Source organism: Neophocaena asiaeorientalis, unplaced genomic scaffold (genome assembly GCF_003031525.2).
Source record: "Neophocaena asiaeorientalis asiaeorientalis breed wild unplaced genomic scaffold, Neophocaena_asiaeorientalis_V1.1 scaffold62, whole genome shotgun sequence".
Lineage (NCBI taxonomy): Eukaryota > Metazoa > Chordata > Mammalia > Artiodactyla > Phocoenidae > Neophocaena > Neophocaena asiaeorientalis.
In genome coordinates this window covers 1,143,575-1,159,413 of record NW_020175191.1, presented here as the reverse complement: position 1 = coordinate 1,159,413, position 15,839 = coordinate 1,143,575, and the positions used below count along the sequence as shown (strand labels likewise).

At 56.4% G+C, this 15,839-nt stretch overlaps 4 protein-coding genes across 6 annotated transcripts in view; 2 read left to right on the top strand and 2 right to left on the bottom strand.

Moving 5' to 3' along the window:
• The window catches only part of TAFA3 (TAFA chemokine like family member 3), a 29,088-nt gene extending 21,013 nt beyond the window's left edge, over positions 1–8,075 (bottom strand). Inside the window, exon 1 of the mRNA XM_024764951.1 lies at positions 7,859–8,075. The gene's annotated coding sequence lies outside the window, so the exon portion shown is untranslated. The remainder of the gene's footprint in view (positions 1–7,858) is intronic.
• On the top strand, positions 93–5,949 carry PPM1J (protein phosphatase, Mg2+/Mn2+ dependent 1J). 3 transcript variants are annotated; one of them, XM_024764946.1, is made up of 10 exons: positions 93–439; positions 2,100–2,214; positions 2,949–3,236; positions 3,523–3,635; positions 3,911–3,995; positions 4,583–4,701; positions 4,905–4,968; positions 5,119–5,226; positions 5,338–5,489; positions 5,630–5,949. In XM_024764946.1, exons 1-10 carry the CDS (start codon positions 114–116, stop codon positions 5,775–5,777), a joined length of 1,518 nt encoding a protein of 505 aa, XP_024620714.1. In that variant the 5' UTR covers positions 93–113; the 3' UTR covers positions 5,778–5,949. The 3 variants fall into 3 exon arrangements, with proteins under 3 accessions (XP_024620714.1, XP_024620715.1, XP_024620716.1); XM_024764947.1 differs by having other exon boundaries at positions 3,523–3,608; positions 5,630–5,938; XM_024764948.1 differs by having other exon boundaries at positions 3,159–3,236; positions 5,630–5,777.
• A 174-nt stretch (positions 8,076–8,249) lies between the features above and the next one.
• RHOC (ras homolog family member C) lies at positions 8,250–14,687 on the top strand. Its single transcript, XM_024764953.1, has 5 exons — positions 8,250–8,371; positions 11,893–12,056; positions 12,597–12,717; positions 13,045–13,175; positions 14,083–14,687. The coding sequence occupies exons 2-5, from the start codon at positions 11,901–11,903 to the stop codon at positions 14,254–14,256; spliced, it is 582 nt and encodes a 193-aa protein (XP_024620721.1). The 5' UTR covers positions 8,250–8,371; positions 11,893–11,900; the 3' UTR covers positions 14,257–14,687.
• A 395-nt stretch (positions 14,688–15,082) lies between these two features.
• MOV10 (Mov10 RNA helicase) overlaps positions 15,083–15,839 on the bottom strand; it is a 24,164-nt gene continuing 23,407 nt past the window's right edge. Inside the window, exons 20-21 of the mRNA XM_024764856.1 lie at positions 15,363–15,484; positions 15,083–15,274 (exon numbers count right to left, since the gene is read on the bottom strand). Of these exons, the coding sequence (XP_024620624.1) occupies positions 15,189–15,274; positions 15,363–15,484 (208 nt within the window). The 3' untranslated portion in view covers positions 15,083–15,188. The remainder of the gene's footprint in view (positions 15,275–15,362; positions 15,485–15,839) is intronic.

Genomic DNA, 15,839 nt, shown 5'->3' with positions numbered 1-15,839 from the left:
AGAGCCAATGGTGGGGCCGAACTGACCGGAGCGAGCACCGCCCCTCGAGAGCCCTAGGGGGCGGGGCCTGTCCTGGGGCGGGGCCACGGCCGAGGGCGGGGAAGGGAGGCAGCATGCTAAACCGGGTGCGTTCGGCCGTGGCGCACCTGGTGAGCTCTGGGGGCGCCCCGCCTCCGCGCCCCAAGTCGCCAGACCTGCCCAACTCGACCTCGGCGCCACCCGCCGCCCCTCCACAAGCTCCCAGAAGCCCTCCGGCTAGGGCTGGGAGCGGGAGTGCGGCACCCGCGAGGACAGTAGAGGCTCGAGCAAGCTTCTGCCGACCGACCTTTCTACAGCTGAGCCCTGGGGGCCTGCGACGCGCCGACGACCACGCTGGCCGGGCTGTGCAAAGCCCCCCGGACACTGGCCGTCGCCTGCCTTGGAGCACGGGCTACGCCGAGTGAGCGCCCCCGGGGGTACCCTAACCAGGATGGGACTCCCATTCCCAACCTCCTCCCCACCTTGGCATCCCGGGCGCTGGGACGCATCCCCCCTTCTCCGCTCTCGGTGCCAGGAGCTCCTTTTTCCCAGGACCTTTGCTGTCCTCTGGGCTTCGGGCCGCACCCACTCCCAGCCCTTTCTCAAGTCGGGTGCAGCTTTTCTCAGGACTTTCTAGCTCGCTGACTATCCTCACCCGCGCCGCTTCAGGACCTTGTTCTCTCCCAGAGCCCGGAGAGTGGGGGGCCCGTGAACGATGAGTTGGCCAGTTGTCAGTCGCGGCCCGGTAGTTTAATGGCTAAGGGAGGAGAGATTTCAAGGAGCGGGGGTCCCTTTTAATATAGGAGATGGCGGCTGGAAAAACTCCTTGGGCTTCCCGACCCCGGCGCCCCAGTTCCCTGTCCCTCTTACCATTCCCCTCCCCCTCCACACCCAGAAATAGCCCGCGACACCAGGCGGCCGCCGGCTTCCCCAGGGGCGGGGGAGGGGGCCACCCGGGGAAGCGGGAGGGCCCCCTTTGAACACCCCTTGGCGGGTGGACTTGCCCTGGCCAGGCAAGGAAGTGGACCTCCGGGCCAGAGCGGTGGGAGTGGCGGCAGCAGCCGGCTTGCTCCAAGGCTGCGTGAATTTTTTTTTTTTTTTTTTTTTGCTTGTTTGGTTGGTTGTTGGCAGCGCAGGATCTTAGTTCCCTGACCCGGGGACCCGGCAGTGAGACCGAGGAGTCCTAACCACTGGACCACTAGGGGATTCTCGAACCCGTGTCCCCTGCATCAGCAGGCGGACTCTCAACCACTGCGCCACCAGGGAAGCCCCCGGTGGATTTTTAATGCATCTGCTGGGAGAGCAGAGCACTGAGGGAGATGGGGGCGCTGAGGGGCTGAGGGTCGTGGCTGGTGGACCCGCGGCCCCACTACCGGCTCCTTTAACTTCCTATTTGGGAAGAGTTTGTGGTTATGTGGCTCCTGCGCAGTCCAGGGAGGCTTCCACTCCTACCCTATTTCAATTCCTCTTTCCTGATCTGTGCCGGAGCACCTACTCATTGCCAAACAGCAGAAACTGGGACTTCCCTGGCGGTCCGATGGTTAAGACTCCATGCTTCCAATGCAGGGGGCGCGGGTTTGACACCTCGTGGGGGGGGGGGAACTAAGATCCCACAAGAAACCAAAAAAGAAAAAAAAAAAAAAAGGCAGCAGAAACTTTCACTGGATGATTTTAGGATAAAGGTGGGTGTGCTCATGAGGATGGGGTGGGGTGTTGTGGACAAGAAGCTAGAAGAGGTTTTTGGGGGTCAGAGTGGATGCAGCGTCTCGGCAAGCCAGGAATTAAAACCTCCTTCCCTCCATCCAGGTCCTCCCCCAGTGATACCATTAGGGAAGGGATGGGAGATCTGAGGTGGGAGAGTGCTGCTGTGGCCTTTCTAGGAGGTGGTGGAGACAAACACCTAGGCAGTACTCCTTGTGCCTTGCCCTGCCTCCCTTCTCCTCCCTCTGGCCTGGTTCCCAGGTGGCTGTGACCTTTCTCAGCTTGGCCAGCAGGCCAGAGAGGGTATGTGTGTCTCAGGTGGGAGTTATTCCAGGACCTTGTCTGGTGTCCAACCTGATGTGGTCACTTTGGCCTGACAGGGTCATCAACTCTGGCAAGAGCCGGCACAATGAGGACCAGGCTTGCTGTGAAGTGGTGTATGTGGAAGGTCGGAGGAGTGTTTCAGGGGCACCTAGGGAGCCTAGCCGAGGCCAGGTAAGCTCCCCACCCGCTTTCCTAACCTCCACAGGAGACACCTATCCCCAGGGATTCTAGGCATTCGGTTTTAATCTGAGCCATGTGATAGACCTACCCCCTAACTCACTAGCTTTCTACTTTAATGGCACAGAATTTTATCTGGCATTGATTAGGTAGATTCTACCATGTCAGTGTGAATATTTAGTTTTCCACTTAAAATGGAGATATGCTCATGTATTCATTGATGATTTAATAACTACCATTGCTTATTTTTGCATCTTTTATCCTCTGAGTTTGACTTTCTTATTTTTTTTTTTTGTTTTGTTTGTTTTGCGGTACGCGGGCCTCTCACTGCTGTGGCCTCTCCCGTTGCGGAGCACAGGCTCCGGACGTGCAGGGTCAGCGGCCATGGCTCACAGGCCCAGCCGCTCTGCGGCATGTGGGATCCTCCCGGACCGGGGCACGAACCCGTGTGCCCTGAATCGGCAGGCGGACTCTCAACCACTGCGCCACCAGGGAAGCCCGAGTTTGACTTTTTTGATGCTTTGCTTTCAGACACATAGTATGCCTTTGGTGAATGAGTGAATAAATCTAATTTGCCTTAAATACCAAAATCTAACCTCCTCTCTAATGTTTATATGGATGCCCAGAGTCTTGCTCTTCTCCCTGCATAACACAAACGCACACACACACACACACACACACACACACACACACACACACACACTCACCTCCAACTTTTCCTCCACCAGGGACTCTGCTTCTACTACTGGGGCCTGTTTGATGGGCATGCAGGAGGCAGAGCTGCCGAAATGGCCTCTAGGCTCCTGCATCGCCACATTCAGGAGCAGCTAAAGGACCTGGTAGAGATACTCCAGGACCCCTCGCCACCTCCCCTCTGCCTCCCGTCCACCCCAGGGGCTCCAGGTTCCTCTGATTCCTCTCACTTGGTTGGTCCTCAGTCCTGCTGGTCTTCGCAGAAGGAAGTGACTCATGAGAGCCTGGTAGTGGGTGCCATTGAGAATGCCTTCCAGTTCATGGTAAGTGGGTGGCCTGAGCCAAGGGCCTGCCAGGCAGACACTTTGGTCAACTCTGTATGGGAGTCAGGTGGCCTGAGGAGGTGACCCTGAGAACCCATAACAGCTTTGAGAACCTGAGCAGAACTTGGTTCAGAGGGAGGGAGAAGTGGGTGTTATACCGATGTCTTCCCTACTGTCCACCAGTGTGGCTTGCCTGGGCCAGTTTATTTCTGCAGATGTGGGCGGGTGGCTGTGTGTCTGGAGCCTCTTCTTCATCCACCCCCTTTGACCCTTCCTCATATGGCAGGATGAGCAGATGGCCCGGGAGCGGCATGGCCACCAAGTGGAGGGGGGCTGCTGTGCACTGGTTGTGGTCTACTTGCTAGGCAAGGTGTACGTAGCCAATGCAGGTGACAGCAGGTATGGGGTGGGAGCTTTGAAAAAGGCTGTGCGGGGGAGGGGTCAAGCTTCTGGGATGGGGGAATAGAAGAGAGTGACGTGGTGGGTGTTAACATTCAGAGATTGGAACGGGTCAGGAGGGATCACAGACATAAGGAAGGGCCTGAAATAGCTATGAGGGGAGGAAAACTGGGGGTCTGGGTGAGGGACTCTAAGGGAGGGCCTTGTCTTTTTGGAACTCTTTATGTGAGGGGGTTGTAGAGAGCCAAGCCCAAACCTTTTGTTTCTCTGGGCAGAGCCATCATTGTCCGGAATGGAGAAATCATTCCAATGTCCCGGGAGTTCACCCCGGAGACTGAGCGCCAGCGTCTCCAGATGCTTGTAAGTAGGAACTAAACTCCCTACTCCCATTCCTTACTAATCTTGTGCCTCTCTGTACCCTGTGTCCCAAGGACTCTCCGACCCTCACAACACAGACAGACCGCTCCTTACTGGGAGCTTACTGGGAAGGCCACTCCACAGACTATGGAGTGTAGGGCTGAGCTGGTATGGAGGATGTGGCAGGAAAGAGCGTGGGCTGCTCCAGTGCCTTCCACTGTGGCCCCAACTGAGGAAGGAAGTGCAGTCAGAGTGGGGGAAGGAAACAGCAAAGGCCTCTAAGGGGCAGGATAGCTTAGTGCTTTAAAGCAATGGCTCTGGAGCCTGGGCTGCCTGGGATTGAATCCTGGTTTGAGTACTTTGTGTGATCTTCAACAGTTCCCTGAACTTCTCCATAAATCAAGAGTTCCTGCCTTAAAAGTTGTTGTGAGGATTAAATGAGCTAATACATGTGAATATTAGAACAATGCATGGTACACAGTAAACTCCATTTAAGGGTCTGCTATAATTAACATCACCTTTACACCAGGGTGTACTGTAAACCTAATGCCCCCTGGCCCTCTGCTCTGTCTGGCCGCTCCCAACCCCAGGGCTTCCTGAAACCAGAGCTGCTGGGTGGTGAATTCACCCACCTTGAGTTCCCCCGCAGAGTTCAGCCTAAGGAGCTGGGGCAGAGGATGCTGTACCGGGACCAGAACATGACTGGCTGGTAACACTTCCCTCAGAGCTGGGGCCCGTTTCCATGGCAACACAACCAGTCCCTCGCCAACAGCAAGGTGGAAGCTGGAGGCTGGGCCAGGCTGGGAGCTGGGGGAATGCGGCCCTTCTAAGGGGTTTGTGTAAGGGGTGTGGCTCCTAGGGGAGAGGGACTTTGATGCCTGGGTGATGCCTCCTCTACTCCCCCCTCCCCAGGGCCTACAAAAAGATCGAGCTGGAGGATCTCAGGTTTCCTCTGGTCTGTGGGGAGGGCAAAAAGGTAAACTCCATGGTACAGGTGGGAGAGGGCAGGAGGACCCACCACAACTTGTCTAGGGAGGTGGAGGTTCTACCTGAGGGTGGAAAGGGTCCCCGGTCCCAGAGAGACTGGGAGAAGGCTATAGTAGTGTCCCCTCCTCATTTCCTTTAGGCTCGAATGATGGCCACCATTGGGGTGACCCGGGGCTTGGGAGACCACAACCTCAGGGTCTGCAGTTCTACCCTGCCCATCAAGCCCTTCCTCTCCTCTTTCCCTGAGGTGAGCCACATGGGAGCCTCCTTAGCTTTCCCTGCTCTGGGGGTCTCAGGCTAGCTCTCTCCCAAGGTCGCTTTATCCCCAAGCTCCCTCTGCACTCTCTCTCCCCACCAGGTACGAGTGTATGACCTGACGCAGTATGAGCACTGCCCAGATGACGTGCTAGTCCTGGGAACAGATGGGCTGTGGGATGTCACCAGTGACTGTGAGGTAGCTGCCACTGTGGACAGGGTGCTGTCAGCCTATGAGCCCAATGACCCCAGCAGGTAGGGGTTGTATGGCGGCAAGGGGATGACGATGGGGAAGGGACACAGGGAAGAAATGCTTGGGAACCCACATGAGGGCCTGTGTATCCATCTTCCCATGTACATGTTGGTACATGAATGTGCACATGTGCTTCTGACAGGTACACAGCTCTGGCCCAAGCTCTGGTCCTAGGGGCCCGGGGCACCCCCCGGGACCGTGGTTGGCGTCTCCCCAACAACAAGCTGGGTTCCGGGGATGACATCTCGGTCTTCGTCATCCCCCTGGGAGGGCCAGGCAGCTACTCCTGAGGGGCTCAGCCCCGAACCTCCCACCACCATCCCAGCCTCTCCATGCTTATCCCTCTCCCAACCCAAATTCTGAAGTTGTCTCCTTGACCTTCTTTAGTGGCAATTTAACTGAAGAAGGGGTGCCAGTTAGATCCAAAATTTTAGCCCTTGGCAAATAAACCAGATGGATAAATGTGTGTGTCTTTATTTTCTTTGACTAAAAACTGTCCCAGTTGTCTCCCGAACATCTCCTAGACATCTCACAGGCACTTCAACTCAACATTCCTCCAACTGAATTCATTATTTCCCCCACAAATATGTCCTCTCCCCGCTCATCATCTCAGGGGGCACCAGCTCAGCTACTCAAGTTAGAATTCTTGGAGTTGAGCACCTTTGGCTTCCGTTTCTTCCTCATCAAGCTAATCAATCACTAAGTATTGTTGATTATATATTTTTAAATATATTTCTTTAAAAAACATTTTTTTTTTTAGTTTTTGGCCGTGCTGCATGCGGATTCTAGTTCCCCGGGGGACCAGGGATCGAACCTGTGCCCCCTGCATGGGAAGTGTGGAGTCTTAACCACTGGACCACCAGGGAAGTCCCTTAAATATATTTCTATTTGTCCATCTCTACAGGCACTACCTTAGTCCTTCAGTATATTAGCCTCCTAATTGTCTCCAAGCCACTCCCCTGCTTTCCCCAATGTATAATATACACAGCAGCCAGGGAGCCCTTTCCACAGGGTGAATCTGAGTTGGTGATTCCTCTGAGAAAATACTTTGGTGGCTCCTTACTGCACCTAGACCAAAACTGACACTCAACTCTTGAGCATGGCATACAAGAACCTTCATATCTGGCCACTGCTTCCTTCTCCAGCCCTGTCTTCTGCCCCACCCCGCCTTGTGTTTTCCACAACTCTGTTGAGCTGTGGAGCTCTGTTGAGCTCCAACTCATTTAAAATCTACACATCACCTCATCCTGAAGGCTTCACCTGTCCTTCCACAGCCCAGGCATGCCCCCACTATAGCGCTCACCTCTTGTACTGTAACTGTCTATATGAGGAGTTGGTACGGAGTAGCAGTTAAGGAACAGGGGCTTGAAAGTCCTGCTGTTTGGGTCCTGGTGCCAAACCCAACACTAGGTTTGCAATCTCTCTGAGCCTCAATTTGCTTTTTGGAAAAATGGAGATAACAGTACTACCTCAGGAGGTAGTTGTAGGACTAAAGTAGTTTATGTATGTAGAGCCAGGTCCATGTAATAAGGGTTCAATAACTATTACTTATCTTTAAGTTGTCTGCATTTGGAATTTAGATTGTAAGTTCTTTGAAGGCAGAAACTGATCTGAACTGAGCACATAGCTCAGTTTAGTGAGCCAGTTAAGAGGCCTGGGACCAAACTGCACTGGACCTCAGTTTCATCATTTAGCAAATGTGTGGGTTGCTCTTCAGATCTTTAAAGTCTGTATGACTTCCAACATTCATTCATTCAGCAAGTATTTGTTGGAAATCTATTATGTGCCACACACTGTGCCAGACAGTGGGAAGGGACAGGTTGGAGGATCACAGTGGGCAGTAGAGAGAGAGACCAGCTTTGGAGCCAGACAGGCCTGACTATCTGAGTTCTTGCTCTGCCACATACAAATGGCAAAATTAAGCCACTTAAGTTAAGCCACTTAACTCCACCCGAGCCTCAGTTTACTTACAGGCAAAAGGGGATGGGTACACTTAACCTAGAGATCTGTGATGACTATTAGAAGCTATGTAGTGTTCCCTGCACAAGCTAATAAAATGTGAGTAGACTTCCTCATCCTCCATCCACCTCCTCAGTTACCTTTCAGGGAAGGAGATACACCAGTTGGTAAATACCCAACGCACAAGTCAGGCCCGGCTAGGTGTCCCTAGAGGCACAGAAATAATACAGCGGGGGTGGCAACTGAGTTCCCAGCTGGGGATCCAGAAAGATTCCAGGGTGGAAGGATGGGTAGGAGTTGGAAATTCCAGGTAGGGGGAAGGAAGGGAATTGTGAGGTGGAACCAAGTGCCCTGAACTCAAAGGTTCTGAAAGGTCTCCAGGCCTGGGGGGATGATGGCGGGTTGTACTTACTCCGCAATGATCCTAGGAGCAGAGGGTGGGCATCTTCCGCGGCCTCCTCCTCGGGCGTCCCCGAAGCCGTCTTTTCCAGTCCCGCCTCCCGCGAAGCCCCAGGTGATGTAGGCGCGGGTGGCCGGTTGGCCACGCGAGGGCAGCAGCGGCCCTTTCCTGACCCCACCCCGGGCGCCTCTCAACTTTCCCGACGCCGGTCCGCCACTAGGAGCTGGAAGGTGGGGCAGAGGCAGAGTCCTCAGGGGTCCCGTTCGCCGCGCCTCGCCCCGCTGCCCACTCCTCCACAGTCCCAGCATCTCCCCCAGATCCCGGGGACTCTCGCTGGGCGACCCTCTGGGGCCGTGAGTGGGGGCCGTGGGCGGGCAGAGCCGAGTGCCGCCCGGCCCGCCCGGCCCGCCCCTCCCCGCGAGTCGCCCCTCCCCGCCGCGGCGCTGGAGGAGGGCGGGGCGGTGCCCCTCGGGTCAGTCTCTGCCTCCGGCACCGGCCGCGCAGCTGGAAGCGGCGGAGCGGAAGGTATCCCGGGTTGGGGCTCTGGGCGGCGGGGTCGTCCTGGGAACTCATCCCCAGGAGAGCACTCCCCCCTTCTCCGCCTGGCAGGAGCTCGGGGCGCCGGCCGGGGAGGGGCTTTGGTCCGAGCGCGGGCCGCCTGCCCTCCCTCGTACGCGGCGTCTGGGCGGTGCGGGGGTCGGGCCGGCTCGGCCCCTCCCTGCCCTCCTGGGCTGCAGTGAGGGGCCCCGGGAATTGCCCCGCAGGGCCTCTCGCCTCTTGGTGTCCGAGTCGGAGTCAGATCCCTTCTCCCGGCTTCCCGGAACCTGCCCGGCCGGGCGAGGGGAGAGACGGCAACTTGGGTGTCCGCGAGGGAGCCCCAGCGCAGACGCTCTAGCTCCCAGGCCTGGCGGCCCTCTGTGAACCTGGGCTTGGGTGTGGGTCTGGGCCCGAGTCCGGGTTGAGGTGGGAATCGCCCCCTCCGGGCCGGTGGAGTGGCGGGAATAGGGGCGGGTGTGACCGCGGGGGCTGCCACTGCCTCGGGGGTCTGGATGTCGCCCTAGATGGTTTCTGGAGCCGGCCTGGAGTGGAGGTACAGGAGATTGGGAAGGATCCAGCCCGTGTGTGCGTGTGTGTGCGCGCGCGCGCGCGCGCGCGTGTGTGTGTGTGTGTGTGTGTGTGTGTGGTTTTCAAGTTGAGGAGGAGGTATCTGATTTCTTCCCTAGACCTCAGGGGTGGTGGGCAGGGTACAGCAGAACCTGGTTCATCTGGAAATCTAGAGAATGATTGAGGAGACGGCAGCTGTTTTATTCCAGGGAAGGCCCCAGAAATTCCAGGGTCATTCCAGGCCCCGTGTGGGGTTTGGTTGCCCCTCTTAGGGTCAGTGGGGCAGTTCCTCAGGGGCTGCCTCTCACAGGGAGCTGTTGTTTTCGCCATCTTGGCGTTGGGCCTGGTGGCCTGGCCTGGGCCAACTACTCTTCTGAGCCTGAAGGGAACATCTAATTGAGATGGGGGGGCTCTAGGTCATTTAATGCATGCCCTTGCCCTGGAGTTCTGGCCTCTGCCCACCACCGTCTGGTGCCACCTAAACTGCCTTGCCTGGGGCGGGCATACTCATGCCTAAGCAATTGGTATTCACCCTAGTGGTGAATGTGCTCCATCCCTCCATCAATACTGCCCATCCCAGGTTGAGGCTACCCCAGCCTGTCTTCCCACAGTTGGACCAATGGAACCTGTGGGAGTAGGTGAGGGTGCTGGTCACCTGGGTGGAATTTCCAGGGGACCCCCTTTTCTTTTTTTTAAAATTAATATTTTATTTATTTTTGGCCGCGTTGGGTCTTCTTTGCTGCACAGGGGCTTTCTCTAGTTGCGGTGAGCGGGCCCTACTCTTCGTTGCGGTGCGCGCACGGGCTTCTCATTGCAGTGTCTTCTCCTGTTGCAGAGCACAGGGCTCTAGGGCACGCGGGCTTCAGTAACTGTGGCATGCGGGCTTCAGTAGTTGGGGCACAGGGACTCAGTAGTTGTGGCTCGCGGGCTGTAGAGCGCAGGCTCAGTAGTTGTGGCGCACGGGCTTAGTTGCTCCATGGCACGTGGGATCTTCCTGGACCACGGCTCGAACCCGTCTCCTGCATTGGCAGGCAGATTCTTAAGCACTGCGCCACCAGGGAAGCCTGAGACCCCCTTTTCTGAAGGGTGGTTTCCATTTTTGGAGGGGATCTGCTGGCGGGGTGAATGCCTTCTTGCCTGTTTTGGGGGTATCAGAGAGCCCCTGTTGTGATGGGGAGAGTGTGGCCGTGCACCCGACTCCTATAAGTTCCCTCTGACTCATATCCACTTGCCCCCATCCCACTGTTGTGCGTGTGTGTGTGGAGGGGAAGGAGGCCACCCGGGACCCCACTGCTGAAGAGAGCTTGCCTTGGGCTGGAGTATTCGCTCCCTAAAAGGCAGACCAAGGCAGGACTGTGAGGTGGTGGTGGTGTGTGGGGAGTAAAGGAGTTCAGCCTAGTTTGACAGGATGTGGGACTGAGAAAAAGCCAGGTTTGGGGCAGAGATCAGGTTACCGTCCCCTTCTTTTTTAACTACTCCCTGTGTGGTTGGTGCTGGGACTGGCCCTCATTTGTCTCTTTTTTGGGGGCTCCTCCCAGCACAGGCTCCAGCCTCCGCTTCTCCCAACAGCTTCGACTTCATCTCAGGCCCAGAGCCCGCCCTCTCTTCCTCCTCGGCTGTAGGCCTGGGAACTCCAGCCGACTGGAGGTCAGCTCCTCTCCCCAGGGAAGGAGGAAGTGAGGCTCAGCTGAGGCGCGGGGAAGCTGGGAAGGTGTGATGAACTGTGCAGATGCTCTTTGGTGTGTGTTGGGGGCAGGGGACACATGGAAACCCCAGGAAGCTGACTCCTTGCCCTGAGTCACAGGGAGGGGTGGGCAGGGCCTCAGGGTGAGCTGGACTGAGTGGAGGAAGGGGCTGTTCCAGGGAGTGGGTGGAGGTGATTCCCTAGTGGATTATTCTCAGTCGCTCTGCTGTGGTAGATGTGTGGCTCCCTACAGTGTGGTCATTGTCCCCTGGCTGGGGCTGAGTGACCCAGTGTAGCTTCCAGGCCCAGTAGGAAGCAGGGGGAGGAAGGCAGGCTGCCCGAATGTGGGCTGTGGGCACTGCCTGGACTGAGCCTCCTTTGTGTGACTCGGGGCTCTGGGGACCGGGACAGGGTGGGCCAGGGAAGCCTGCTGGCTGCTGCCGCTGCCCTCTGTCTGGGTTTCCCTCCCTCTGCTCTCCTTCCCACCTCTGGGGTGATATGTAGAAAAGCAACAGACTCTAGAGTCACACAGCCCTGCTTTGAGTGCCATCCCTGCCACAACTCTGAATTCGTGTCTTAACCTCAATGAATCTCACTTTCCTAGTTTGTCCAAATGGGGAGCTCACTACCTACCTTCCAGGCTTCTGGGGACTGAGGGAGGTGATTTTTGTCCAAATGCCCACCATAGTGCCTGGCACCTAGGGGTGTGATAAATATTCTTTCCCTTACCCACCCATATGGGTAGGGACTCTTCATTTTTCGCTGGGCAGGCATGACTTGTGCTGACTTTGGGACAGTGTGTTCCAGATTGGACCTTCACAATTATTAAACTTTAAAAAGTATCGAAATCCTGGTAACAAATACATCTGACTTGAAACCCTGGTATGTAGAATAGATAAAAGCTTGCCCTTCTGTACACGTCGCTGGTCCCTGAGCACCCCTCTAGGTGTCCAGGGGCCCACAGTTGGGGAGTGGATTAGATTAGAACTCATGCTTTCTGGCTCCCAAGTGGGTGGTTCTTCCACCTCCCATTTCTAACCCATGGGGGAGACCTGTCCCTGACCTTGAGATTAGGAATTTCCAGCTCAGTTGCCTGACCACTTGGTTCTTGGCAAGAACATGCCTGAGCAAGCCCCTTTCCCTCCCTCCTCTCCCTTCACTGGATGCCTCGGTTTCCAGGGAGGGCTTGGGGGCCCTAGAGAAGTGTTTGTGGACTTACTGGCTTTTCCCAACATCCCCACTGCCTCTTCCCTACCAGCCCCAGCCATGGCTGCCATTCGAAAGAAGCTGGTGATCGTGGGGGATGGGGCCTGTGGGAAGACCTGCCTCCTCATCGTCTTCAGCAAGGATCAGTTCCCAGAAGTCTATGTCCCTACTGTCTTTGAGAACTACATCGCCGACATAGAGGTGGACGGCAAGCAGGTAAGGGCGAAGAGCCCCTTGGAACCATGCCTGCCCCCTTCACTTATGGACCTGGGATGTCCGTGCTCACCATCCACCCATGTCCTTGCTTCACTCTCCCTGCTGGAACCAGTGGAAGTTAGGAAGTGAAACTGCAGTCTTAGGAAATCTGGATAACCTCCTGGTTTTTTACACGCTGGCTCTGTAATCTGGGCCCAGTCCCTTTGCCTCTGGGTTTAAGCTCCCCCAGCTGTGAAATGGAAATAATGGTAAGGCCTCCTTCGAAGGGTTTTTATGAGTATTAAATAAAATAGTGGCGCTCCCGATGGCAGCTCAAACTGCACAAAGATCAAACGCTGTTGTCTCAGGATTTAAGAAACTCACCTTAGTTTATGTTGTGTGACAATGATTAGCACTATCCCTGGCACATAGTAGGTGTTCAATAGGTAGATGTTCAGTGAACCTAAGGGACCAGGATTTCAGATAGGACCTCTGGGTGGCAGGGTGTGGGGTGTGTAACTGGGGCCCTCAGGCTAGCTAAGCACTGGCCCTGTGTGTCAGGTGGAGCTGGCTCTGTGGGACACAGCAGGGCAGGAAGACTATGATCGCCTGCGGCCTCTCTCCTACCCGGACACTGACGTCATCCTCATGTGCTTCTCCATCGACAGCCCCGACAGCCTGGGTGAGGGGGTTGGAGGGAGGGGGCTGAGAATCCCTTGGAATCAACCAACCAGAGGGAGCTCTTGCCTTGGCTCCTTTCAGCCATCTTCAGAAGCTGTGTGGGAGGGGTGCCGGGGAGCCCCGTTAGCCTCCTTCCCTGTGGTGACTCTGGCCCTCCGAGGGCTCAGGGAAGGGTGTGTACTGTGAGGGGCGTGGGGGTGGGTTGACCTGTGAAAGGGACTGTCGTGCTGAATAGCCTCTAAGACCGCCCTGCAGAGACAAGGGGACCCAGGGGAAGCCTTCTAGCCTAAGTGGAGACACCAACACCTGTTGGGACGTGTCTGTGCAGAAAACATTCCTGAGAAGTGGACCCCGGAGGTGAAGCACTTCTGCCCCAACGTGCCCATCATCCTAGTGGGGAATAAGAAGGACCTGAGGCAAGATGAACATACCCGGAGAGAGCTGGCCAAGATGAAGCAGGTGGGTGCAGCCGCCAGGCTGGGAGGCCTTGGGGAGGAAGGTGCCCTCTGAGGGCTTGCAGGCTGGTGAAGGAGCCTCCCTCCTACTGACTCCCCGTGTTAGAAGTGATGGTAGCGTCCACCTCCTACCCCCCTGGCACCCGTACCCTGGTGAGGGAGAACCAGAGGGGCCCTTAGGGTCTGACCCAATATTCCATGAGACTGTCAGAGGACCATGACTTGTCCAAGGTCATTTGGCATTTTGTCTGTTGTCCACTGTTTGGCATCGGGGCTATTAAGGTGAATGAGAAAATCCTTGCCCTCAGGGAACCGGGTTCTTAGAGTAGATGTTTTGCTTGAGGTATGCAGGTGGAGCCATCAGAGTATATACCTGGGGAGGTGTGTGGGCTGCTGTGGATGTGGAACGGAGGGTATTCTAAGTGGCTGGGAAAAGGCCCAGAGTGAGGGAGCTGGCTTATTTGGGGACCTGGTAAGTGCTTTCTAGCCAGAGGACGAGTTGATTAGGGAGAGCTGCCAGGATAAGGAATCTAGACTATTCTTTGAACATAATTATGGAAGTTTTAAACTGGGGACAGATATGGTCAGAGTCAGCATGTTAGAAAAATGATTCTGGCAGCCATAGAGGATGGATTGGAAGAAAGTGAGAACAGAGGCTGGGAGGTCAGTCAGGAGATGGTAGATCCTCACTCAGGCAAGAGAAGAGTGTACCGTGGGGTATAGGGCTGATGGGGAGAATTTTGAAGGTAAATAGGAGTCTTGGGTCTCTAGCCTAGAAGCCATCCACGGTGGCCGGGGCTTGGATGCTTTGTGGGGTCAGGGCTGGAGGAGATATTTGTTCTTGTTACAAATATGGGTGAGGTGCACCTAACCAGCAGCTTCCTTTGACCACGTTCCTTCTACCTTCCCAGGAGCCTGTTCGATCTGAGGAAGGCCGGGACATGGCAAACCGGATCAGTGCCTTTGGCTACCTTGAGTGCTCAGCCAAGACCAAGGAGGGGGTGCGGGAGGTGTTTGAGATGGCCACTAGGGCTGGCCTCCAGGTCCGCAAGAATAAGCGCCGGAGGGGCTGCCCCATTCTCTGAGATCCCCAAGCCTCCCCTCCTCCCTTCACAGGGGTGCAGAAACTCCCCCTGCCCCCAACAGCCCCACCCTATTAGGGATCCCTGCTGAAGGCTCCCTTTCCCAATTCCCTCCTGCCCAGGACTGCATCGCGCTTCCCCAGCCCTGATGGTGGTGGCTGTAGGCCCCGTCTCAGCACTCTGGGAACCAGAGCACAGTCCCTCCTCCTGTTGCCTTCGTCCAGGGGTGGGGCTCTTGATCCCTTTGGCCTTCCCCAGAGGATCATCACACCAGCACTTTATACACTTCTGGCTCACAGGAGAGTATGTGGGGTAGGGGACTTGGAGGGTATAACCCAGAGTCCCGGGCCCCTGGTGTTTCTGCTTTGGGCAGGGGCCTTGCATCTGGCTGTACTTGGTGTGGGGCATGAATAAAGGCCACAGGCTCCAACATGTGTGTGGCTTCCTGTCTTTCTCTCCTGGTCCCTGTGAGCCTGGAGTCCCATCTCTCCAGGGTGCTTGCCAGGCTGGCCCCCTGTCTGCAAAGGCAGGACTCCCGGGCAGGCAGGGTGGAGTCTTGGAGAAAAGGATGAGGTCATGCCTGGCTCTGGGCCTTGGAGGCGGGTGAGGGGAGTGGTCTGGAGCACTGGGCTAAACTTAGAAGCCTGTGGGTGGCTTCCCTGCCACCTCCCACTAGATTTCCTCCCCTGGACATGGGGGTTGGGTTCCTTTCTGGGGGTGGAGGGAGGGGTATGGCCCTGGGCTGGTGTGACAGTCCCACCCTCCCCTGTGAGGTCATCTTGGGAGTTCAGGAAGCTGGGGCCAGGCTGAAGAGACAAGGAGGCTTTTGCATAGAATAAGCTTTTTTTTTTTTTTTTCAGTTTTACTTCCTCCCCCTTCCCGCAATTGTTAGCAGCTTGATGTTAGCAGCAGGGGAAGGGTCGGGTGGGCGGTCCTCAGAGCTCATTCCTCCACTCGGGCTCCACTTGCAGGGGCAGGCCCCCTTCACCCTCCCGCGCCTGGCAGTCGTGACTTTTGGGTCCTACAAAGAGAGAAGGCCAGCTCTGTTAGTAACTTACATCCTCCCTCAGCACTGTCCCCCAACCAAGCCCACCCTGGCCCAGCCATACCTGAGGTAGAGGGGCTGAGTTTGCTCAGACCCTGGAGTAAGTTCTGCCCCTGCTGCAGGTCCAGTTTGGCAGGGAAGGGGCACCCGGTATACCCCCCGTTTTCTTTACAGAACTCTAGGAATCTGTGGGGTACAGGGACATCCACACACACAGCTTCACAAGGCTGCTGAGTACCAGCAGAGGCTGGAGGCCCAGCCTTGGTCCTGCACACGGGGCCTGTGCCTTGCGGCAAGTTACTTAACCTTGGCAAATGGGGATATTGTTAAGATAAACAGATTGGGGCTTCCCTGGTGGCGCAGTGGTTGAGAGTCCGCCTGCCTATGCAGGGGACACGGGTTCGTGCCTCGGTCCGAGAGGATCCCATGTGCCGCGGAGCGGCTGGGCCCGTGAGCCATGGCCGCTGAGCCTGCGCATCCGGAGCCTGTGCTCCGCAACGGGAGAGGCCACAGCAGTGAGAGGCCCGCATACCGCAAAAAA